The sequence below is a fragment of the Medicago truncatula genome, chromosome 8 (assembly GCF_003473485.1).
Source record: "Medicago truncatula cultivar Jemalong A17 chromosome 8, MtrunA17r5.0-ANR, whole genome shotgun sequence".
Lineage (NCBI taxonomy): Eukaryota > Viridiplantae > Streptophyta > Magnoliopsida > Fabales > Fabaceae > Medicago > Medicago truncatula.
This window is the reverse complement of record NC_053049.1, coordinates 2,870,361-2,895,825: the sequence shown is the minus strand read 5'-3', so window position 1 is coordinate 2,895,825 and position 25,465 is coordinate 2,870,361. Positions and strand designations below refer to the sequence as shown.

At 34.4% G+C, this 25,465-nt stretch overlaps 4 protein-coding genes across 4 annotated transcripts; all 4 read right to left on the bottom strand.

Moving 5' to 3' along the window:
- Window positions 1–422: 422 nt before the first annotated feature.
- On the bottom strand, window positions 423–5,759 carry LOC11424953 (linoleate 9S-lipoxygenase). Its single transcript, XM_039828444.1, has 9 exons — window positions 5,511–5,759; window positions 4,511–4,815; window positions 4,166–4,406; window positions 3,589–3,930; window positions 3,201–3,286; window positions 2,956–3,045; window positions 2,352–2,650; window positions 1,890–2,153; window positions 423–1,414 (listed from the first exon to the last, which is right to left on the bottom strand). Exons 1-9 carry the CDS (start codon window positions 5,719–5,721, stop codon window positions 646–648), a joined length of 2,607 nt encoding a protein of 868 aa, XP_039684378.1. The 5' UTR covers window positions 5,722–5,759; the 3' UTR covers window positions 423–645.
- Window positions 5,760–6,703: 944 nt separating this feature from the next.
- On the bottom strand, window positions 6,704–13,413 carry LOC11421221 (uncharacterized). Its single transcript, XM_003626811.4, has 4 exons — window positions 13,051–13,413; window positions 12,803–12,974; window positions 12,047–12,257; window positions 6,704–11,658 (listed from the first exon to the last, which is right to left on the bottom strand). The coding sequence occupies exons 2-4, from the start codon at window positions 12,959–12,961 to the stop codon at window positions 6,920–6,922; spliced, it is 5,109 nt and encodes a 1,702-aa protein (XP_003626859.1). The 5' UTR covers window positions 12,962–12,974; window positions 13,051–13,413; the 3' UTR covers window positions 6,704–6,919.
- Window positions 13,414–15,604: 2,191 nt separating this feature from the next.
- LOC11435003 (putative disease resistance protein RGA3) lies at window positions 15,605–19,486 on the bottom strand. Its single transcript, XM_024772330.2, has 3 exons — window positions 19,218–19,486; window positions 16,255–19,097; window positions 15,605–15,949 (listed from the first exon to the last, which is right to left on the bottom strand). The coding sequence occupies exon 2, from the start codon at window positions 17,850–17,852 to the stop codon at window positions 16,269–16,271; it is 1,584 nt and encodes a 527-aa protein (XP_024628098.1). The 5' UTR covers window positions 17,853–19,097; window positions 19,218–19,486; the 3' UTR covers window positions 15,605–15,949; window positions 16,255–16,268.
- LOC112417184 (putative disease resistance protein RGA1) lies at window positions 18,180–19,264 on the bottom strand. Its single transcript, XM_024772388.1, has 3 exons — window positions 19,218–19,264; window positions 18,872–19,097; window positions 18,180–18,461 (listed from the first exon to the last, which is right to left on the bottom strand). Exons 1-3 carry the CDS (start codon window positions 19,262–19,264, stop codon window positions 18,180–18,182), a joined length of 555 nt encoding a protein of 184 aa, XP_024628156.1.
- Window positions 19,487–25,465: the final 5,979 nt, after the last annotated feature.

The window sequence follows — 25,465 nt, the reverse complement described above, 5'->3', positions numbered from 1 at the left end:
TCAGAATATACAATAACAAATCATCTTAAATAAATCTCGATCGATAATTTGAGATTGGACGGTTGGGATGTAAAACTGCATGGCACAGTAAATGACCAAATGCAAATCCGTCTATGGTATTTAACCAAAACAAAAATTTAGGCCAGTGCAAAAATAAGCTTAAATTTGATTAGCGTTGGATTTTAAATAGTGACAGTTGTTGGTTCTATCATTAGGCATTACATTTTGAATAGTTAACAACCATGCACTGTTTTAGATGGTTTGTCGCATGATTATCTTAATACTATACTAATTGAATATATTGTTTTAGGATATTGTTCAATTTTATCACATATGTGGCGTTTTGAAAATTGGATTTTTGATAAATTTTTCCATGATCGTTAGAACTATTTGTTAAGAGTTAGAGTTTAACATATACATATAACTACAAATCGCTTAGGGAGAATTCAAGTACGAATACTGGCTTGATTAATCATTGACCAAAGTTTACTTACTTTTTGGGCGGACTCCAAATTATCATGGCTCTCTTGTCCGAGGAAAGGAGAGTTAAAGACAAAAATAAGAAAAGAGAGTGAGAGATTACATATTACTAATGGCATGCAGAGTTAGGGAACACAAATTCTATGAACAAATTAACTTGATATGTTATAAGACACTCCTCTTCCCATGATTCCATCTTCTTGATCCAGAACTAGGCATCTTAGGATACAAAATATTGTGATCAATTTTTGCAAGGCCGCGCCTATTCTTAAGCTTTGGATCTTTGTTTCTTTGCAAAACCCTTGTCTGAATCTCCTTAAGTTCTTCTTTGAACTCAGCAAATCTGTTGAGAACAATTTCATTGTCTATCCAACCATGTGATGGTTGACATCTCAACAAGTACACTTCATCATAACTGTTTTTTGATAGAAAATCTACCAATGTCAAACCAAGACTCATCTCAAACCTATCAGGAAACATCTTCATAAAGAATTTATCAGGATCCTTGAGGAACTCACCAAACTCAACTGTTCCTTCTAGTGGAATGAACTTTCTACATAGTGTAGGATAATTAGGAGGGTAATTACCATTTTGTGCATGTTTTTGGTGGTTTATAACTGCATGACGCGCCGCAGAAATCCATATGAGAGTTGTTAGCGTTTCTACAAGGTCTGAGAGTGTTGTCATTTGATACCACCATGTCTCATTGTGGTTGTCGCCGTGGCCTATAGTTCGAATCTCTGACCACCATACTTGGAGTTCAGTATCAGCTATGATGGCTTCATTGTCTTTGTAGAAGAATGAGATGAAGTCCCTGACCCATGATTTGATGGCAACCCATATTTCAAGTCCATCAATGGCATAGGGATAGTCCAACATGAGAAGTTGAATCCCAGTTGAGTTGTTCTCATCTTGGTCTTCTAAAGCCATGCTCCTGCAAAATCAATTCTTGGTTATCAGTATCTTACAATACATGCTAGTCGTATCTCGTTTTGATACTAAATTGAACCCAATCGATACGAATCTTAAGTGCGTATCTATTTGGACACAAATTCCTTCTTGAATCATGAGTCATTATCCTGAATCTCGATAACTCGGTAGCCCTTTCCGAGCCATCGGCAACTAATTATGATACCAATTGATAAGTATATAAGAACTAGGAGAACTCTCTATTAAAAGCTAGCTATCAAAAAGAAAAAACGAAACCACAATCCACCACCGAGCATCCCATACTACTCAACATACGACTTAGGCAGCCCAAAATACCTACGTTCCTATTAGAAACCTGTCATTTTTATCCTAAAACATGAAATCGTAAACAAGATCAACCATATCATGGTAACGAAATTAGAGAAATATGCCATGAAAATTTAAATATTGTCTATAACTAGCTAATAGTTCTATTGTACCTTTTGATTAGATCAGCAGGTAGTCCTTGTTCAGTAAATTTCCACTCTTTATAGAGATCACAGGTTATTTGCATACAGGTTTCACCAGGAAATAACATTCTCTCAAGAATTCCTCCAGAGTTAATAAGGATAAGTCTAGTCAAGGCATTTATATGCATGGTGTCTTTGAAATGAGGACTCAATATTCGATGGATTGGATGCATTTCACTTAGCCTTCTTTTGGTAGCAAGGATAAATGGTTCAACAACTGCATGTGTGTATAACCTGAAAAACTTTTCATTGCAGAATTATTAGATGGCATAAATAACACTGTAATTCAATAATTAAATTTCATATATAAACATGATCAAATCTACAATCCCATGTTTAATTGTTAAGCTATTCCCGTTGTACATGTGCACTTTATTTAAACCACTTAAAAGGGGAAATAATCTCTTTGACTTCATAAAGAGTTTAACTCACCAATGGCTTACTAGTATATGGTAAAAAGTATCATTAGCTAAAACATGAGCTTTAGCAAGCTGCCAAAGTGCTGCTTGTGTCCCTTGCTTTGATGGAAGAAAAACTCTTTGGATTTCAAGAGCTAGAGATGATCCCGGCAAGCTGAGTTCTATTGCCAGTGGCTTAAGCATGCCATCACTTCTTAAGAATAGAAGTGTCCTTGATGCATAAGCAGATACCCCATTTGCATTTATTCTGTTCAAGTATGGCATGAGATAGTCATGGTGGTCCAACATGAATATTCTTCCTTGTTCCAAAGCCTAAACACAATTTTGTGGTGAAAGAGAGAGAATTAAAATAAGATTTTCATCCTAGGATGGAGTACATTGCAAGAAGGACACATTAACTACTCACAGGTACTAATTACATGCATATTAATGTTTTGGCTGAATTACACTTTTGATCCCTCAAGTGTTTTTCATGGTTCACTTTATCTGTTTTTTTTTTGTTCCATTTTGGTCTCTTAAGTTACAAACGTTAGACATTTACATCATTTCTAATAAAATCTAAAATAAAAATTGACTGGAGTCTTGAAATTCAAGTGTTCTGGACAGTTGTTACTTACTTGAGGAAGCGTCCATCCTTCAAGCATCTGTTCTATGATTGATTTCTTAATTGAACTCTGTACTCCAAATTTGTTTTGAGGTGGAAATGTCTGAAAGTTATGTATAGAAACCAATGATGATTAGGCCAAAATTGTGAGTTTAAATAACTGTGTGTGAAAACTTACGAATTACACAAATTTATTGTTGTATATTATACACGATAACAAAATATTTCTAGAGCATAGTTCATGAGTGTATGAAGTACCATCAAGCACTGGATTCGGACAGGATGCGTTCCTGCAAGCATTTGTCTTCCAAACTCCATGTCATCATTCCAAGCCCATTCTTTTTCTGATTTGCAGAAGACATCTCAGAAAATGTCATAAAATTATTTTGCATTAATTAATAGGTCAGATAGAACACAAATTCATAGTGTAAAGTTTACAATCAGTGTAAAGTTTTCCCATCAAAGGCTTATTGACATAAAATTACAATCAGTGTAGAGTTTTTTTACAGACAGTCATTCATAGTCGTCAGATCATTAAAAAAGTTTGACTTTAATCATAACTACTTTGAAAGTCACACATGATTTGATCATTGTCTAAATTCGTTAAGTAACTCAAAGTTAACCTTTGTGAAACTAATTCTTTTACCATGTATGATTGGAGGGATAGGAACATGCCAATGATTTTCCTTGATTGACTGAGTTACTTCCTTTAAGTACTTATTTGGTACCAATTTCTTTAAGTTGTCTCTGATCAATCCTTCTATTGTTTGGTTTCTATTGGTAGAGAGCATGTCAAGTATCTCTTTAAATGATTGAAAGCTTCTAGAACTTTGTTGAGGTAATGATTCTGTCTTTGAAGATAGTAAATGTACAATGGCTTGGATAGAATTTGATTTGATCTCCTTCAATTTGTTAGGGCTAAATATCTCATCTGAAGGAACATATATATCAAAGTTCGTTGCTTGTGGCCTGCTCTCAGATGATGGACCTAAACATTTGTGAATGAAAGCATGTTAAAATGCTGCAATTCCAATGTAGTTTTAATTGCAATATTCAACATCATGGTAATACAGGTCTCTGCAATAACGACGCAACTGCAATTACGACTGCAGATGTTTTTGTAATATCGAGAATCATAATAATCTGAAAATATTGTTTCAATGGTCCATGACAATTGAAATTGCCACCTTAAACTAAAATTGAGAGGCAAATAAATAAAGTACCTGTTGCACTATGTTTTCGACCTGTTCTAACTCGACGTGGATATGGATATAACCTTGAACCACCCAAGATAGGTCTAAAATGCTCCGAACCTTTGTCAGGATCGCCAAGGTCATTGTAGTAGTCATAGTCGTATATTCTATCCCATTCCTTTCTTTCTTCCATTCCATTACCTCTCAATTTGTCAAGCTCTTCTTTTCTTAGTTCCGCTAATGCTCTAGGTGTTTGACTTGGAAGATAGCACTATCATGATGAACTCCATTTTGTAATTTCGTGTAATGTAATTTAATAACAAAAAATCAATCAATATATCAAGCATGTACATTGTTATATATAATGGAACTTACTCTATTCGAGAAAAATAGTCTATCAAATTTGGTTTTCTTGATTGGATAAATCCAAGAATTGCAATCAAAGTGAATGATTCTATTGGTACAAGTCTCAATAGATGCAGACAGAAGATAGAATTTCCTGTTTTGTTTGTTTTGAATTACAAAAGCCCTTGGAGTTCCAAAATGTGAGTCAACCTGTAGTTTAATTTTATATGTCTTAACCTTTGTTTGTGCATCATCAACATCGTCATCATGGTGAGGTTTCTTGCGCCCACATTCCTTAAAATATGCTTTCTCACTCAACCACCCTTTACCAGTATCTTTTCATTGCAATACAAAGTTGAAAACAAAGTAAGTTGTTCATCTTGTTCAAACAAATCATAAGTAAAATCGTATATTATATGTTTAATTGCATGTTTGGTCCCTTAAGTTTATTTTAGGTTTCAAGTTGGTCCCCCATCTTTAAAAAGTTTCAAGTTGATCCCTTATGTCACTGATGTCAAATTTTGAGTTCATTCCGCCTAAAACGTCCATATGGTACCCTCAAAGTTATCCATGTGTACGTCTTTGTTAGCCACGTCTTAAATGTAAGGGACCAACTTGAAACTTAAAATAAACGTAAGGGCCCAACCATGAAATTTAGTGTTATATCAGCGAATCATTATTTTGGTCATTAAAATTGTAGCAGTCAGGGCGATTTGTTTAGAGCAGCTCATTTGGATTATGCTTATAGAAATTGGTTTAGAACTTTAGTTCATTTCTATTATGTAATTCAGATTTTTTCTGAATTAATTGAATTGTTGACAGATGACTACATTGATTGACATTCTTCAATTTCATAGATTAATTTATCACTTTATAAATTTTTGGACCAAATCCAAGTCTTACAATTTAGATTAAAAAAATGATTTGAATTTGTGAGCTAAAGAAAAAATTTACAATTGAAAAGGATAAACTAAATTAAATTTTTCAATCAAAAAAACATTGACAGTGTTAGTGTGTAAAATGTACTTACTAGGATCAACTTCTGAGCCACTATAAATCTGAACAGAAATGAATTTTCCAGGTATTGATTTCTTTTGATTCAAGATGATCACAAACTTTCCTCTGAATGTTAATTTTTGGACAGCTTGGCAAACAGGATTGAAGTTACTCACAAGTTTGCTTTTGGTTGATGAGTATTGCCACTTTGAGATACAAGAAGAAGGCCTTTTTGAGGCTTCCATTCATGAATGCTTCTCTTAGTGATAGTGTTTGTTTGTGTATATATAAATCATCATGTTTGAGTTTTGCAGTTATTATTAGTTGTGTTTGAAATTTTAATACTTGCCTTGTATTACACGTTTTGGAATCTGATACTTTGCTTGCCTTGGGATTTTGTTCTAGCAAGGAAAATGCTACGAATCCTTGTTAGTATAAAGAACCAAAGCCATCACTTTCATGTTCTTAATTTATGTTAATTGATGTGTTGTTCAGCATTTTCAAAGTTTTTATTTTTTATTTTTTTAAAGTTGTGTTAATTGTTCCCTAACCACTCACTTGGAAGGAATTAATTAATTAATAAATTTTCTCATATCAAGCAAAGCTTCAATGATCTTAAGTTCATTTAAAGGCATATTGATCTTCTTTCTTAAGACAAATATCATGAATTAAAAGAGGACAAAAAACATATTCATAAAAGAAGGTACAAATATCATACATGCAATAAAAAGAAGTACATGTACTAAGAGACAAATGTAAAAAGACTTCACTTTTAGACACTATACTAGTACCAAGTTCAAAGTTACACAGCATCTTGAACTCAACACTGGCTTCCTGTGTTAAATAATCTAATCCAATAAACCTTGAAACAACATTTATTATCACACTTGACAGAATCAAACCACTGTTCGATGGTTCAAATGTACTTTTTTCCAGAACCAAAACTTAAGAAATATTATTATTATTATTATTATAACTTTAATTAAAGCACTAATGAATTGTTCCATGCTTGCAAGCAAGCAAGGAAAAGAGTGCTTCTGCATGATACAAAATAAGATGTGAAATTTAAATAACTGCTATTGTGCTATTGAAATTTAAATCATTTGACGTGTTGGAATGAAGTGGTTTGTTAGAGCCTGGTCAAAGTTTATAGCACCATTTCATCAGAGGGTTTTATGAACATATGCAGATAAGTTGCTAACATTATTCAACTCTAAAAAGAAATGGTTGATGCATTGAAGTTGTGCAATAGTTCAAACTATTATAGTAGCAATTGTATCAACAGAGTGAATTTCTACTGCCATAATTAAGGGTTATCATAAGAGTCCAACGACTGCTCATCAGATAATAACAGTATAACTAGCAAAATATTGTAGATACATAATTAGATAAGGCAGACATAAGCAAAATAGTGAAAACACAAGTAAGCAGTGCCAATAAGAGTTAGTCAAAAGGGAAGGCAGAACTGAGAAACTCCTCATCCTCAAGGTCAATCTGAAGATTCTTGGATTCCATTAGAAAATCAATTTCTTCATTCTTGAATTTCATCACAAAACCCAATGTGATTAGTTCGGCCAGTGCAGGAATATCATCATGATTCTCACGCAAAATACCCTCGGATATTGCTTCAGAGAAATTTGTAGCATACTTCAATGAATCACCAAGAACTCCATCCATCTTCTGGATGATAAACTTGCAACTTTGACTTTCCCAACGTACCCTTTTGTTTGATTTCTTGGTAATGATGTCCCCTGATGATAATGATAAACTATAGCTTACATTGATTGGCTCTGTTGTCTCATGGAAACTCAAGTTGATAAGACTTTGAACAGCTTCTTGTCTCCTTTTTGGTTCCATTTTCAGGCTAGAACATGCAAGAAAACCAAGAATAAGCTTAACCAACCCCTTTAAGTTGAAAATATTATTTGGATCAACATACTTCAGTTTACCACCATCATTCACCAAGGACGATTCTTCTTTGCATAGTGATTCAGAGATATTTCTAGCACCAATTTTTCTGTAAATGTTGGATAGTTTAGACTTGGACAATGGTGTCATGTTATACTGAGGATACCATACAAAAACTTTTTCCTTCTCAAAAAGCTTCTTCATATGAAGGCTATCAGGAATAAAAACATCTTCCTTATCTACCAGAAATATTTCATTATTTCCTGATGTTGTAGGTAGTTTCATCAAACTCTCAGCAAGTTTTTTCTCTTCATTTGTGCTCAAATGTTTCGAGATAGACATCCAGAACCTGCAGCACTCATCATAGGACAATTGCTTCATTGAATTCCCCCAATCATTCCAAAGGTCAACATAATCTTCTAGCGAGGGCTTATTCTTGATATCCATTGCAAAGTAGAAAAAAAGAAGAATATCGTTGTTATCATAGATATCTTCTAAAACGTAAAACTTTGAACCAAAAAGTTTAGCAGGGTCGTGTACGATGCATTCTTCAGAATCAACCCACTTACCACCTACAATTCCATCAAGAATCCAAATCTTTTTTGCAGCTTTCTCGTCAGGTTTCCAGTTGTGTTGACATAAATACTTGTATATTTTCAAAATGGTATCATGATCAGAGAGAGAGTCAAGGTGACTGGCAAGCAAGGAGCAACCCTTCTCAACTTCACTAGTGACCCCTATTGCATTCAGTTCTTTCTGGAAAATTGCAATTTTAGGTCCATAAAATTTCTCATCAATAAAAGGCCCATCAGTTGGATTCAAGAAAGAACTCCACTTGGAATCAAACAACAAACACTTCTCTGGAGGTTTATAACCAGCATTTGTCTTCAACCAATTTTTTGACAATCTTTTTCTGAAATCATCTTCAATTGTATTCTTGTTATCTAGCATTAGAAGTTGGATGCTTTCCAGCAAAGCAAACACACTTTCAGGACTAATGATGGAGGGATTTGAAGGAAACATCAGACATTCAGCCACAAAACTCAACCCGTCTTTCAATTCAGTAACAACACCAATGCTCTTCAGCTCTGCCTTATAACCACAACATTTGTCACTATAATCAATGAAAGGGAGACAAGTTATAGAAGATATTGATTTCCACTCCGGACCATATAAAATGCATTTTCTTGGGCACCTAAAATCACCAACACGAGTATGCAACCACTTTGTTTTACATAAGATGGTTGCGAATTCAGAAGGAAAACTATAGTCGGTTCCCTCCAGCAGCCTGCAACAATTGAGAAATGACATGACATGTTGTTGGTTAATTGAAGCTTCTGATGCCTTTTGTTCAAACAGACTAGCAAATTTTTTGATAGCATTTCCAAAATCAACCACCACCCCGATTTGCCTCAGTTCATCTTTAAAAGAGAAAATCTTCTGCCCGTAAAATTTATGATCAATAACAGGGAGACCATTGAATACCTCCAAAATGCAGCCCCACACTGGATCGTACAAGAAACATTCAGCTGGTGTCTTGAAACCCATGTTGGTCTTCAAGCAGCCTGTTCCATTTAAAGAATTCAAGAGTTTATCGGGGGCATTCAAGTGTCTGATGCACTCCATTATCAAAAGAACAGCCTCAGCTGTCAAAGAGGCCAAATTTGAGAGTGGTTTTAAATGCTCAATGACAACTTGGTAATTTCCATTCAAGTCAACTATCACTCCTAGCAACTTGAGCTCTTCTTTGTAATTATATATTTCCTCACCAAAATAAGCATGATCAATGAAAGGAATATCACTAATTTGTGATGATACAACTTGCCATCCGGAATCATTCAATACCGATCCCACAGGAGACCTAAGACCAAAAGATGTCTTTAGCCAATTTCCCTTTCTTATGCTGTCGACAAAATTGTCCAAAGGAAGAAGACTTTTCTTGAGATATTGGATGAAGTTAAGCATCAAAAGAACATCACTCCTGCTTAGTGAGAATGAAGCTGCACGAGACATGAGCTCTCTTCCAATGAATCCACATGCTTCCTCACAATTGAACATCACTCCAATTGTTTTCAACTCCTCTTTGTATTCATTTATTCTATCCCCATAGAAGCTCTCATCAATCAGGGGAATGTCAACAAGTACTAAACCACTTTGCAAAAGTTTTCCCAATGATAAGCCAATTAAGAATGACTTTGAAGGAGGCATGTATCTATTACCTGTAACTTTAAGCCAGTTGCCTCCTTTTAAGCATTCCAAGAACTTCTCTGGTAGGTGAACTCCCCTTTTCTTCAGATCCCGAATCCACTCCAAAAGTAGAAATGCATTGTCTTTGGTAAGTGGTGTATCCGCAGCTGAAAATCTAGCATTTGGAGGAGATATATAAGGTATGTCAGAAGCTTTAACATGAGTTTTGAGGAATTCAATAAATTTCCCAGAATCCATATGTTGGCCTGCATAAGAAGAATCATTTAGGTATGCCTTTCCTAGCTCAACATAATTTTCATTTCTCCATGGATTAGAACCAATCAAGTCTGCCCATTTGCTCACATTTGCAGGCAGAAGAACCCCATTTCTGCTTTTAGTTATACGTCCAAATTTGTCCACAAGTGGCATAGAACTGCATAAAGCATTAACCTCCTGACATGACAAATAACCCTTTGACAAAGAGTGGTATAAGAAATGAGCATAAGCAATGGCAAGCTTGCAGTTATCATTAATAGAACGGCAGAGGACATTTGCAAAATTGTTCACATCTAGAATACGGACATTAACTTCTTTTGCTAGCCATCCCAACAGATTATGCTTATTGGGGGATTGGGAGATGGCTTGTTGTGTGCTTTCTGGCATAAAAAAAAATTGGTTTGTCGCACATGCAAATACATTGTTCCAATTAATCAGCCAAGAACAAGGACAAGTCTTACTTGAGTCTGCTAGTACTAATCTCCGTGCACCTTGCTGTCTGCATTCATGAAGACTAGAAAAGGACAGAATCCCATCACAAGCTACATACTTAATCAATGGAATATTAATGATGTTGGATTTGGAAATCATTGAAGACCAGTGTCTTGCAACAAACAGCAAAAGCTCAAGATAGACATCTTCTGATACTCCATCTACGAGATTAGAACTCTGGATGCACTTTGCATACCAATCACAATTCACATGTTTCACCCCTAAAAATTTGAGTATTGCATCATACTCACTTTTATCAAATGAAGAACTCAAGATTTTCATCCCATCAGGAGAAGATAGGTCAAGCAAGTATACTCCTTCCTCGCGGGCCTTTGTCAAAATATTCCAAAATTTAGGTAGTAACCTGTTAACTTCACGGGGCTTATAGAAGTGCTTCTGGTTTATGAATGTCTCGATAGGTATAATTTTTTCTTCATCCAGCTTTGCTTTGATTTTCTGCCTCACACGATTGAAGATCTCAAAAGGAGAACTATGAATTGGAAGGAACTTGAACATATAAGGCAAGCTGGATAGTGGAGCTTCATCAGAACCAGTCACAAGTGTTTTGAATGCATCTATAAAAGCTAATGGAACATATTCAAGAATCCCTTGATTCCACTTATCATCAAAGAGAATTGTCTCCCTTGACGAGGCAAGAACAAAATCTGCTTGAATTATGAATGGAAAATTAGTGACCATCTCTGTAGGAAGAAATGCATAAACCCCTGGTAAGCTCTTATCCTTGTCTAGCCTCTCCTGTTGTGGGAAGGCCAATGTCACAACACACTCTTCCACACCCCTTCTCCTTTCCACCACATTTTCCAGCTTGACAGGAAACTTTTGCTTCCACATGTAGTAACTGCACTCCTTTTTATCCCTACTACTTTCTCCCGTAGATAGATGGATTGTGTATGACTTAGCATTCATGTTTTTCCTTGTCACAAAGTTAATCTCGCTTGAAATAGATACAGAAGTTGCAGTGTTCTGGTTGAAGTCCTTATTACCTTCTCTTACAGAAAGGTGTCTAATTTTCGAAAGAAACAACAGAACTTCCGGGTGAATACTAGATAGTTGTTGTTTAACAGGTTTGACCTTGTCTGATTTCAAAGGCAACACAATCGTTGTAGTTGGAAGGGAATCTTTACCAGCTCCATATATCTTCTGTATGTCAACAAGGGTTGGCTTCTCCTCAACCCATTCAGGAACTACATACCCAATTCTGCAATGTGGACAAGGCCTCTCATTGAACCTTATATGATATCCATTGCTAAAAATATAAGGCTGAGCAGTAACAAGAAACACACTCTTGAAACCAATTCCTGTAATTCAAAACATAGAAGAGATTATGTCAGAGATTTCCATTATCTTCTTCAATTTGGCTACTATAATGGATATCCATAGTCCAGCATTATTTCATAAATTTTGCACAAGGAGTACAACTAAAGAAACACATTTCAATTATGAAAATGTCCTCTTTACAAAAAAAAAAAAAAAAAAAAAAAAAAAAAAAAAAAAAAAATTGACATTGAATTCATTCAAACATATTAAAAGCATATTCTTACAACTCAGATATTAAAATACCAATACCAATGAAAACATTCAACTAATTTTCATTGAAAGTAGTCATATTAGCACAACAGCACATTTCCTTCTTAAGTCAAAAGCACACAACATTTTAAGAAACATTTAAATAAGAATGTGATGTACCTTTCTCTCCTATGTAACCACTGCTCCTATTGTCTTTCTTTGTTGATCGTCCAACACTGCAAATAGACTCGATGTTTTTTGGAGAGAAACCCTTTTCATTATTGAAAATTAGCAACGTGGCTGGAGCACCAGTACCAGTAATGTCATCAGAAGTTATGACAAACTCTAGAGTTGGATTCTCTCCATCAATATAATGGTTGTCTTCAGCATTCTGTTGAAGTTGACAAGAAAATTATGGTCATGAATATAAACAACTATGATTTGACAACAAGATTGCATCGTTCAAGATTCCTTGTTCATAAAAAGATTAAATTTATCCTTCACTACTATTTTGATCTAGGTTGACGATGTGATCATTGCAGGCAATAACTTACAAGAAAGCACAACCATGAAATCCTTTCAAGACTAACTTCAAAATGAAAATACAGCTCGAGCATCCTCTCAAAAATTGAACTTTCTGCCAAATATCCATTCAAACATGTTTTGACTTAAAGTCATTATTATTATTATTATTATTATTATTATTATTATAATCAATGGTTAATTAAGTAAATGGCCCCTATAAATACGCATAATATAATTTTTAATCCCTACAAAAAAAATTGCATTTTTTAGTCCCTCTAACATTTTCCTTTGCTGAAAATTTTTACTAGAACTAAAAAATCACATTTACAATGCATTATTATAATAAAAAATTAAAAAAAAAAATAGAAAAGAGGTTCAACAGAAAAAGATGAAAAGTTAAAGAATGTGTACTTGAATGAGTTCCATGAGAAAATGAACATCTTTGGCGTAAAGCTCGGCAGAGAGATTCTTGACTGCATGATGGAGATCATAAGTCAATGGATTAGGTTTCCCACCAATAGAAAACTTTTCTCTTCGTATCTCTTCAATGTGTTCTTTCGGTGTACCCATTGATCTTCTTCTTCTGTAATGAAGAAACACAAACACATTACACAAACTGAAATGTGTCGTGAAGAGACAAAAAACAAAGTGTTGGTTACCTGAAGAAACAAACGACACAGCTTCTAGGATTGGATTTTTGTTGGCTGTTTCTCTTGTTGGTGGTTTAGTTTAGGTGCAAAGCTCCTCTGTTCTGTTCTGTAAATGAGTTCTTCTAGGAGTCAGTCAGGGGAGTTACAAACAAAATTGTTCGTTGGATAAAAGCTTACTTCCTTGTATAATATAATGAGTATCGGTAAGCGTGTAGTACTAAAAAATTAATAAAAATACAAAATAAAAAGTTGGATTAAGCGTTTACCGATTCTTTCTTTTTCAAAACCCAATTCATTTTCTACAATAACACGTTCTCAGAATGAAAAGTTTCTTTTTCTTTTTAAGTTCTCAAACTATGAACAAGAGAGTACATATCAGTTAGGGTTGGGATTCCAAAGATGAAAATTTAGATTTCGATGCCGGTTAGAGTTGCGGTGGTGTTGTTTGTTGACCATTTGAAGAAATTAACTAGTTTATTTTTTATATAGTTTTATTAACAACTTTATGAACTTGTAAAACTTTTTTTTTGGATGGTTCTATGGATGGAAGACTTATGAAACTTATAATTTTGTGCATTAATTTTTGTATTTTGATGCTAAGTTGAGCATAACGTTTTATTATGATAGTTTGGTATAATTTGTCTTTGTAATTAAGTCATGTTTTGCACTATTGACTTATTTACGATGTTATATTAGCTTATATATTTCTTGCATATAATAAATTTTATATTGATTTTAATTTTAGGTAAACTCGTACGAATTCTCGAATCGAGTTTTGCTAGGCAAAACGAGTTGAGGTAAACTCTCGAGTTGTAAAACCTTGATTAAAATGATTGTATTCTACAAATATTAATACTCCCTCCATCGCTTTTTACATGATAATCTCGTCCGAGAATGGATCCCTTCCATTGAAGTTTTCACTTGACTCTCTCGAGTATTAATCTCCACCCTTAAATGCATCTTTTCCTTTTTTTCTCTTTCTCTCTCATTACAAATTTAGGGATGGAAATTCAGTGACTCTTCCAATCTCATCCTTGTGAATAGACCCCTTTGTTTTTTTTCTTCTTCATATTTCTTAAGAAAAGTTGTTAGTATAATTAATATGTCTATTTTATGTGTTAATATTACTAAATTATCATTTATCTGTATGTGTATTAAAATTGACTTTTTATATTTCTATTAGGATTTATATTTTTATATTTGACTTGTAATAAAATTTGACTTTTTATAGTTAGTAATATTAGAGGTGTTCGCGGTGCGGTTTGGTTCGGTTTCAAGCATAATAATCATCCAAACCGCGAGAGAAAAAAGCATGCGGTTTGGTTTGGTTCGGTTGATTTTTAAAAAGTCATCCAAACCAAACCAAACCAAACCAATGCGGTTTGGATTGGTTCAGTTGATGCGGTTAATCGCGAGATAAATAAAAAAATTACATTAACTCTAATATTGCCAACTAGTACCAAGCAATTTAATTATTCAAAAAAAGAACTTGAAGTTCCAAAATAGCATTACAATACCAATAAAAGTTATTTATCTAAAATAACATTACAGTACCAAAATAATATTTAAGAACCAAAAAATAGCTGGATAGTGTTGGGCTTGGGCTCACTTTGGTATTGGGCTAGTACAGTACTTACTTAGTTTAATAACATTGAGTATTTTTGCGGTTTGGTTTGGTTTGGTTTGGTTCGGTTGCTGAGATGCAAACCGCAAACCGAACCGCGCGGTTCAGTCTAAAAGTAATCCGAACTCATCCGAACCAAGTGCGGATTTTTGCTGTTTCGGTTTGGGTTGGTTCGGTTTGCGGTTTTTCTATTGGGTTGGTTCGGTTTTGAACACCCCTAAGTAATATTAATTAGGGGTATCTTTAGGAAGAAAATAATAAATTCATCTAGTAATTTGAAAAGAGATTTACATTTAGGAACAAAAATAAAGTCAAATAGGTGTTTACATACCGGGACGGAGGGAGTAATATTTAATTAAGGGTAATCTAGTAATAGCCACACACATTTGAGACAATTTGTAAACCTTGAGATAGAGGGGGCTGGAAACAAGGGTTTAGAAACAAATAACAAACTAGAGTTTGTATAGAGTTTGCTCTTAACAACAAACAATAGGGTTGGATTGATTCACTTTGGAAAACACTATTAGCATTGAGTCTCTTGGTCACGGAAAGAGATTGGGACTTTGGGTAGAATTAGGCGGGAGACTTATTCTTGTAATCCATTGATATCTCTTTTGTAAAGTTGCTCATCATTATAGTGGAACGGAGGGGTGCTCTCTCCCCCAGACCAGGTCAGTTTTGGACCGAACTGGGTAAACAAATTCTTGTGTTCTCCCTTTCTTCTCTCGTTGTTTGTACCTTTTCTTGTATTTATAACTTCCATACACTTTGTTTGGTTGTTTGATTATTACTTGCTCCACACATCAAGTATTTTATTGGTGTGATTTTCATCGAATTCACAACATGTACCTTTTGTTGCAAGTATAAACAGGTCAGGTCAGAATGGAGTTTTTTAAGTTATTGTTTTTATAACATAAGAAAGTATGAACAAGGTTGAAATTGCATGAAATTAATACTTTTTTAAGCCAAAACTCTTGTCCTTCCAAAAAATTGGATTCAAAATACACAATTTCATGCACCTGGATTCCAACTATATATCCATCCACAAATTAACAACATTTCTTCCTCCTAACAAAACAAGGAAATTCACCGATCATCATTCCAGAAATTATCAAAAGCTTTACCATCTTTGGCAATCACAAAAGAAGACAAAAACAAATCATCAAACAACCTTCTGCACCATCTTCACTCATCTCCATGCATGCTTCCATTTCTTTTGTTGAGCAAGCAAGCTTGTATAACTCTACAGCAGGTATTTGCTTAATATAAGCAAACATAACTCTTCTATGTCCAAAAAATAACTTAAATCAGTATTATAATCCATATAAATCTTAGAATAGATTATTTTCAACAGTATAAGAAGAAAATGGCATACAACTAGCGCTATTGCCAACAGAAGTAGAAAAAGTGGAAAGAAAGAAGATAATAATTAATTGAATGATATGTCTTTTATCTTCTTCAAAAAGAATGATCTTCCTTTTATGCATTATTATAGAATTATATATGTGAAAAGACATACTTTCGAAAATCAAGAAAACCAAACAACAGAAACAAAAAATACAAGTTTTTTTATTAAGAAGATAATGTACCTTTCTATTGCAAATCACTTCATGATTATGTTTGGGATGTGAGCAATTTTAGACCAAATTGCACTTGTTTCTGTCTGGCATTCTTCAACTAAAAGTGGACATTTAATGAATTCTAAGGTGCATAAGTTAGTAAGACGAGGCATTCCTTGTGGCAGCAATGCCAAATCTCTGCAGTTGATCATCTCTATATGATGCAGTGATGAGAGGTTGCATATCCAATCTGGTAATGCCTTTAGATGAAAACAATTATAAAAGTTGATTCTTTTTAGGGAAGGAAGATAGATGAAGTCATCTTTAAACCACGTCTCAATTACTTCAAATTGTTGACTTGAAAGAAAGAAAAATTCAAGATTCTCAAGAGAAGTGAGATTTTGCAACCAATTCTTTGGGAGTTTTTTCACGTCTGAACTGAATTCGCCAATTTCTATGGATTTGAGCATGGAAAGAGGAGGGAAGCCAATCGAATATTGTGACATTGCTATATTTAGTGTTGCTTCCAATATCTCCACACAACACTCTGTCAATGATAATCTCTTCTTAATGTTTGGAAAAGTAGGCATGTGAGTCAACATTTGACACCCTCTAATTGCTAATTTAGATAGACAATGAAACTGAGGCAACAAGAGATGATGTGAAGAATTAATATCATCGAAATCATCTCCCATTCTCTGCCATCCCCTCAGCTCGTGGCATTCCCAAAGTTTTAGGCTCTCCAAAGATGGAAAGAATGATTCGAGAAGAATAGGCTCCTCATAATATATGTACTCCAAATTATTAATGCAATGTAATTGAAGTGACCTAAGGAATGGAAGGCGTTCCAATGGTGGGAGATATCGGAAACCTTGACAATAACCAAGATGTATTTCAATAATATTTGTGAGTGAAGATAGCCTTTCTGAAAAGATCACCCCCTTGCCCTTGTACCGTTGTAGGCCCATTTTTGCAAATCCACCTCGTTTCTTGTCTCTATGGGTCCAATTATAAACCTCAAGGTGTCTCAAATTGATTAATTTTGAGACAATTTTTGTAGAAAGTATAACTTCTTCAGCCAATGAGACTTTTATTGTTTGTAAACAGATTAGATTGCCTATAGATTTAGGAAGACATCCTAATTCATGACATGACAATAAATTAAGATATCTTAAATGCTTCAACTTTTCAATTGAGCCAGATAGCTTACTCAAAAAAGAATCCCTCAGCTTCAAGACGCGTAAGAATTTGAAATTTGAAATAATTGTCAATTCCTCTCTATCTAGTTTGATGTCGTCATAAGAAGAAAACATAATCAATGTTCGCAGCCTACTTGCATCCAATGATTCCAACAACAAAAATGCATCAAATTCTACGGATACATGCACAGGTCTTCCTATAAATCTTTTTGACTTATTATCCAAGTAACAACAATCAGTGCCAGCTACTTGTGTTGCGAGATCATGCATTAAATCATGCATTTTAAAATCTTGTATATCACCATCTAGATTCAATTTTGCATCTTGGAAGAATGATTTCATCAAGAAAATATTCACAAATTGGTTACCAACATCTTCCATGCAGTGCTTTTCAATTGAACATTCAAGATAACCTTGCGCCATCCACATTTGAATCAACTCGTCCTTCTCAATTACCCAATCCTTAGGATATAAAGCACAATAAGCAAAACATTGTCTCTGTTGAAATGACAAATTTTGGTAACTCAATTTTAGGACCGGCAAAATGGTACCGTTATCCTCACACAATTTCCAAAATTCACCTTGTAAGACATCGATCCATTCCCTTTCTTCACTTTTATTTTGTAATATGCCTCCCAATTATCTAATTGCTAATGGAACTCCTCTGCACTTTTTCACTATCTTCTTACCAATTGACTCAAGAGTTTGATTCACTCCAATGGTATCATCCCCAAACGCAATCTTCTTTAACAAACTTCATGATTCTTCTGGAGTCAAACCATTCAAAAAATAGGGCTCTCTTACACCCATTGTTTGTGCCACAGCTTTACTACGAGTTGTCACTAAAACCTTGGTGCCTTGAGCATCACACATCAAATAAGTCCTCAATTGAGCCCATTTTTCAAAACTCTCGTTCCAAATGTCATCGAGGATTAAGAAAAATCTCTTCCCATTTAAATTTTTGCAAAGCATATTTTGCAAGTTTTCAAGTGACAACTTATCATCAATTTTGCTATTGGTTAATGATTCAACCATGTTCTTCACAATAGTTTTTACATCAAAGTTTTCAGAGACACATACCCACATACTTATTTCAAACAAATTTTGCACTTCTCCATCATTATATACCAACTGAGCAAGAGTTGTCTTTCCTAAACCACCAATCCCAACAATAGCAATCAAGGAGACATTTTGGTTTCCATGTGGTTGTCTCAAAAGGTGTATAATCTCCTTTTTATCGTCTTCTCTTCCAATGATATCCGATTCTAACACCAAAGAACTAGTTTCCCTCCCTACATTGTAATTTTGTTCAACCACCACAACATTTGGGTTTAGATTCACCCAGACATATCTTTCACAACATCATTAAAACTTTTTTGTATTTTTTCAATCTCAAGAGCCATTTTATGGCAAAAAGCAGCTCTGCTTAGAGAGAAGGAATGAAATACCTGTGTCACTTTGTTCTTATCAGCTTTATCCCTTTTGTGTATCATATCTTCAATAAGAAACTCATCTATCAAATCAACAGCAGGAAGAAGCACGTCTTTGAGCTCTTGTTTGTCTTCAGCATCAAGGAGCACAGCTTTGATGGATTCAACTGTGTTCTTAAGCCTTTCCAATTCATCCATAACACCATTAATCCTTCCAAATTCATCAAAGGCTGCAGAAGCCAACCTACGAAAACAAAATTTTCAGCAAATAAAATCACTGTTTTCATTTTGACATCCCTTGTACAAATTTTAAGAAAACTCATATGTATGAATCATGATAATAAAAGGTTGAAAATGAAGTCACCTATTAATGAGGCGTGTAGCAACACCGTATGCAATATGTGCAGTCATCCTTAAAAAAGAGACACACAAGACAAAGGCAAGCAGATGGATTAACAGGAAGATTGAAAATTTTGCAGAGTTTGATAATTGCAATCAATATGTAGGAAAAACATTGATGGACCAAGGGAAGTGCCTAGTAGTTTGCAAATGAAGTCGTCGCTTATCTACATGTTGCATCAATAATAATATAATATCGTCCATAAGACCAATATAATATTATCTCAATGAAAAGAAAGAAAAAAAAGTAAGGAACAATAACCAAATAATTAGGATCTGTTTGAAATAGTTTTTATTTTCAGTTTTTGAAATATACAAGTCCTCTTCTCACAATGGTTATCTTTTTACATGTTTTAGTTTTTTAGTCCTCAAAACTAAAAAATTCAAAACAGTTTCCAAAACTGTAATTTTATAAATAGTTTAGCAAATAAGTTTTTAATTTTCAAGTTTTTAAAAACTAAAAAAGAGTTTTTGGGAAGTGTTTCAAACAGGCTCTTAGTCTCTCTTCCAAAATAATCGACTTTGACTATATGCATTATTCAATATATTTTTACCATTTTTTTTTTACTATTATATAAAGACATGAAAACATATAAAATATTCGTCAAACAAATAAATATGTTAATGAAAACAATCATCCTCCCTTAAAAAAAACAAATCATTCAACATTTGATTTTCTCTCAATCTCTCTTATCCTCAAATCACTTATTTATCATATCGGTCTTTTGTTTTAGTCTAAATTGTTTTTATTTGTAACAAAAAAAAATATAAATATATTGAAAAAGTACTATTATATTAGTAGAATACAAGGTGTCCCATGTTTGGACTTGAATAATTCATACAAGAGGTACAAAGGATCAATCCCAGATGATAATTGGTCCAGAGGATCTTGTACCCCAAAGGAACCAAAGGGTCAACATAGATAGATGATGCATTGGTTCACTAATATAGTGTATAGCTGTTGTAATGTATATATTGTATAGAGTAATGATATTTGAACAACTATTTTGGTACATGCGATGATGAGGTTCCCATGATGATGACATGCAACGTCATATCCGTCCGAACAGACTGAACATCTAAAGAGCTCATCGTTGAGCTAGACCGGAAAGATGAACGCCGAGCTAAGGGCGAAATAGCCCGAGACTGTAAGGGGTGCTGAGAATGAGGTACAGGTCTCTGTCGATTTAGACGGCCGTGGACCCGGCCGGCATTCAAAGCATGAGAAAGCCTTTGTTAAGCAAGGTAGGAGTAGGAGGGAGTAATTCTGTTAGGAAAGAAAGGTAAATCATTCTCGTAGGGCAGGCAGTAATTTCAGGTCTCGAAGGTACCTTATAAAGTGAAAGTAAAGGCATCATCTAGTAGGGCATACGTCCCCCCATCCGTATCTATCATATGTGTTGGGTGAAGAGCTAAGACAATGCCTGGGCCGGGGGGCAACAAAATCAATTGAATAGACAGCGGTAAGCGTATCGATTCAAGCAAGTCCGACTCAAAATCATAGTACGATTTTGGATGGTTCAGGTTTGAGTTGTCATTGGAAAAATTGTAGCACGATGGGAGAAATCGTAGTACGATTTTGATGGACAAGGCATAGTATTGTACTGTCACCTGCTCCATCCTAGTACGATGGGAGAAATCGTCGTACGATTTCTCGAAATCCTAAACACTGTTTAAGCACTTTATGACCCAATTGTTGAAAAAACCTTGGTGAATCTCATAGAAACCAAAGGAGAGAACTTTTAGGGAATTTAGATACTAAAGGTTGAGGGTCTTTGGGTGATGTTCAAAGCTTCAAGATGTGAATCTTGGAGAACCAAAAGAGGGGGTTCTTGGGATATGGTTGGTGTCTTTTGGGGAAAGATTCATGGGGATGAGAAACACATGAGTAGAGAGTCAATTGTGAGCAACTTGGGCGAGTTTGACCGAACTGAGTAAACATTTCTTGATGTTGATATCTTTTCTCTACTCTCTTTATCTTGTTTATTCTTTGGTTAGATTGTGATTTTGCTATGCACTTGATTATTGTTGTTGTTGCTTGTTGTTATTTTCTTTTGATTAATGAATGTTGAATGTTAGAATACATCACAAGACTCAAATAATCTCAAATACCGGGGAATGTGAGTCCTCCAAAGATTTACATTTCCTTCATTATAATATATTTTAATTTGTCAATTTGCATGGGTTAACAAATAATCACTAATACCGGGTAAGGTTAATAGTATACTATAACAATATAATTTGTATGGATTGTATTTTGTCAACAATGATTCAAAAATATATTTACCTTTTATATGCTTAGTATATCTTACTCTAACAACAAAAACTACATTATTTTAAAGCATATATATATCAATATTTTGGACTCAAAATTATATATATGAAATTTTACCGCGCATTATCGTCTAGTTTATTATTGAATCCACCATGATGGTCAAAAAGTATTGCTTCACCATCCTTGTTATGTATTGAGAAACTGAATTGTAACAGAAAGGAAAGAGAAAATAACAGAAAGAGAAAAATAGAAAAGAAACTATGATTTTTCATTGAATGAATAGAGATTACAAGAGAACCATTATTTATAGTGTATCATAAGGTAGTGTACACTAAGCTAATATGAATCTTACATATATGATTGTAACTCTAATTGTAACTAACTTTGAAGGTTGTTAGAACAATAAAACTAGCTAAGAGTTTAGTTAACTTGTTGCACAAGTTATTGGTGTGTAGTATGTTCCTTCTCTTTATCTTTGATCATTTGTGTTTCCATATGATCTGTGTTATTCTTCAATATCCTCCCACAAGCTGGAGCATGATAAATATTTATCATTCCAAGCTTGGATACAAAAGAATTGAACTTTGGAGGTGGCAGAGGTTTTGTAAGGAAATCTGCAAGCTGTTCTTCAGTAGGTATAGGAAGCAACCTTAATATTCCTTTTTGCACCTTTTCTCTGACAAGATGGCAATCTATTTCCAAATGTTTAGTTCTCTCATGAAACACTGGATTGGAAGCTATGTGAATTGCACTCTGACTATCACAGTATAACACAGGTTGTCTGATGCAAGTAACTTTTAAATCTTTCAAGAGATATAGCAGCCACTGAAGTTCACATGTGCCAGTGGAAAGTGCTCTATACTCTGCTTCTGAGGATGACCTAGAAATAGTTGCTTGTTTCTTTGCACGCCATGAGATCAATGATGAACCTAAGAAGAAACAAAAACCTGTTGTTGATCTTCTAGAATCAATACAACCAGCCCAATCAGCATCTACATAACCAAGGATTTGTAATTCAGAATGTCTAGGAAAGAATAAACCAAGGCCAGGGTTATGTTTCAAGTATCTAATGACCCTACAAGCAGCTTTGTAATGTGATACAGTAGGAGCATTTAAAAACTGACTGAGTTGTTGAGTTGCTAGTGTGATATCTGGTCTTGTAGTATTGAGATAGAGAAGTCTTCCAATGAGTCTCCTGTAACAAGACACATCAACAAAGGGTTTGCTATTGTCTTGGTGCAATTTTATGGAAGTATCCAGAGGAGTAGAAGCAGGTTTAGACGCTAAAAGTCCAGAAGAATCCAATAGGTCAAGACAATACTTTCTTTGAGAAATAGAGATCCCTTCTTTGGAATGAGCAACCTCTAATCCTAAAACATACTTTAGAATTCCCAAATCTTTGATCTTGAAATGAGCATCAAGTGTAGCTTTGATTCTAGTGAATTCAGTGATAGATGAACCAGCAAGAATAATGTCATCTACATATACTAATAATGCAGTAAAATTAGAACCTTGTTGAATAGTGAAAAGTGAATAGTCTGATGGTGACTGTGTATACCCTTCTGCTATCAATAAAGATGTCAACTTCTCATACCATTTCCTACTGGCTTGCTTCAAACCATATAGGCTCTTATGTAACTTGCAAACCTTGTTTGGTGCACTAGAGATACCTTCTGGTATATTCATGTAAACATTCTCTTGCAAATCACCATGTAGAAAAGCATTGTTTACATCCAACTGATGTAAATGCCAGTTTTTTATTGAAGCTATGGCAAGTAAAATTCTTACTGTGGTAAGCTTGGCTACTGGTGAAAAAGTATCAAAAAAATCAACTCCTTCAACTTGATTATATCCTTTAGCCACCAGTCTAGCTTTGTATCTTTCTATACTGCCATCTGCCTTGTGCTTAATTTTATAAACCCACTTACTACCAATAGGCTTCACATTGTGAGGAAGATCAACAATAGACCAAGTTCCATTCTTAGCCAATGCTTCTAATTCAGATTCCATAGCTTTTAACCAACATTCAGACTGACTAGCTTCTTTGTAGGTTTTTGGCTCAGTACATTGTGTGACAGACATAGAAAAAGACTTTTGGAATGATGATAAATGTGCATAAGAATGATATGATGCAATAGGGTAAAGAGTACCTGAGGATTTTGGTGCTGATGCAAAAGCAGATGAAGAATTACAGACATAATCTGTCAGATAAGAAGGTGCATTTCTAATTCTGGTAGGTTTGGAAATTGATGGTAAAGAAGTGTCTGTAATATCAGGGTTAGGTGCATTATCAATGTGCATATCAAGGGATGTTTGTGTTGGAGAATTTTGGTCAGAAGAAGTAAAATCATTGCAAACAGAAGAATTGGAATCAAGATTTTGATCTAATGATTTTGAAGGTATGCTGGAGTAGTAGTTCCAAAGAGGTGGGGATGATGCAGGTTGATAAGGAAAGATATTTTCATGATGTGTAACATTTCTAGAAACAAAAATTTCCTTTGTAATTATATCAAGCAAAACAACTCCCTTCATGCCAGGTTTATAGCCTAAAAAAGCACATTTTCTTGCTCTAGAAGCAAGTTTGTTTCTGTTTGCTTGTAAAGTGGATGAAAAAACTAAAGAACCAAAAACTTTCAGTTGATTTAAATCAGGTATCTGTTTATGCAATAGAAAATAAGGAGTGTTATTATCAATAATAGGGCTGGTCACTCTATTCATGATGAAGACAGCATGAATAGCAGCATAAGACCAAAATTGTTTAGGAAGATTTGATTGAAAAAGTAAAGCTCTCACAATGTTTAAAATGTGTTGATGTTTTCTTTCAACTCTAGCATTTTGCTGAGGAGTTTCCACACAACTTCTTTGATGTAAAATTCCTTTTGAAGAGTAAAAATTTGGCATGAGGAACTCAGGACCATTATCACTTCTTATGGTTTTAACTTTACAAGAAAACTGATTTTCAATAAGAGTAATAAAATCAACAATGTGTTGTCTGGTTTCAGTTTTGGTTTTCATCAAAGTTAACCAAGTATACCTACTGAAATCATCTACAGCAGTGAGAAAATAAGAATGACCATGTATGGATTTAATAGAAATAGGACCCCAAATATCAAGATGTATTAGCTCAAAAGGCTGTTCAGCTTTATTACAACTGGGAGTAAAAGGAAGTTTCCTATGTTTAGCAAAATGGCATACATCACAAGTAGCTTTGCTATCAACATTTACAAAGGGAAATTTTGAATGTAAAACATTCATTCTGGAAAAAGAAAGATGACCTAGTCTAAAATGCCATAAGGCACTATCAGGTAAAAGAGTGGAGGGTGATTGGACAATGCTAGAACTGCAAACCATCTTATCTGGTGGATTCAAGTAATATAATTCTTCTCTCTTTTCACCAGAACCAATCATCCTCTGAGTATTCTTTTCCTGAATAAGACATTTGGAACCATCAAAAATGACAATGCAATTTAGTGAATCAGATATTTTGGACACAGATAGCAGATTGAAATGAAATTCAGGCACATATAATACATGAGATATTGAAAAATTTGAACTAAACTTAATGGTTCCAGCATGTTTGGCTATTGCATAGTGGCCAGTAGGCAATTTAATATGCATAGGAGTGATTTCATTGTAAGAATGAAACCATTGAAGATTTCCACAAATGTGATCACTAGCTCCTGAATCAATGATCCAGGAGTTTAAAGCAAAACTATGACAAGTTAAAGAAAGGATGCAACTAGTACTGTGCTTACCATTTGATGTATGACCAGATGGAGTGGAAAAAACCTGATTTGCAGAAGCTTGTGCAGTTACTGAATCTTGTTTAGAAGATGAAACCTGAAGTAAACTCATTAACTTTTCATATTGTTCATTTGTGATAGATGTAGAAGCAACTCTCCCAGGCTCATCAGGAGTGGGATTTTCAGTCTCTGAAG

Coding starts and splice junctions, on each gene's coding strand:
- LOC11424953 (XM_039828444.1), bottom strand. CDS start 5,721: ATGGAAGCCTCAAAAAGGCCTTCTTCTTGTATCTCAAAGTGGCAATAC. Junction 4,407..4,510: donor GACTATTTTTCTCGAATAGA/GTAAGTTCCATT, acceptor TCATCATGATAG/TGCTATCTTCCAAGTCAAAC. Junction 1,415..1,889: donor CCTGCTGATCTAATCAAAAG/GTACAATAGAAC, acceptor TTGATTTTGCAG/GAGCATGGCTTTAGAAGACC.
- LOC11421221 (XM_003626811.4), bottom strand. CDS start 12,961: ATGGGTACACCGAAAGAACACATTGAAGAGATACGAAGAGAAAAGTTT. Junction 12,258..12,802: donor TTCTCATGGAACTCATTCAA/GTACACATTCTT, acceptor CAACTTCAACAG/AATGCTGAAGACAACCATTA. Junction 11,659..12,046: donor TGGTTACATAGGAGAGAAAG/GTACATCACATT, acceptor TTTGAATTACAG/GAATTGGTTTCAAGAGTGTG.
- LOC11435003 (XM_024772330.2), bottom strand. CDS start 17,852: ATGTGGATGGCGCAAGGTTATCTTGAATGTTCAATTGAAAAGCACTGC.
- LOC112417184 (XM_024772388.1), bottom strand. CDS start 19,264: ATGACTGCACATATTGCATACGGTGTTGCTACACGCCTCATTAATAG. Junction 19,098..19,217: donor GCTACACGCCTCATTAATAG/GTGACTTCATTT, acceptor TTGTTTTCGTAG/GTTGGCTTCTGCAGCCTTTG. Junction 18,462..18,871: donor ATAAGAACAAAGTGACACAG/GTATTTCATTCC, acceptor ACTATTGTGAAG/AACATGGTTGAATCATTAAC.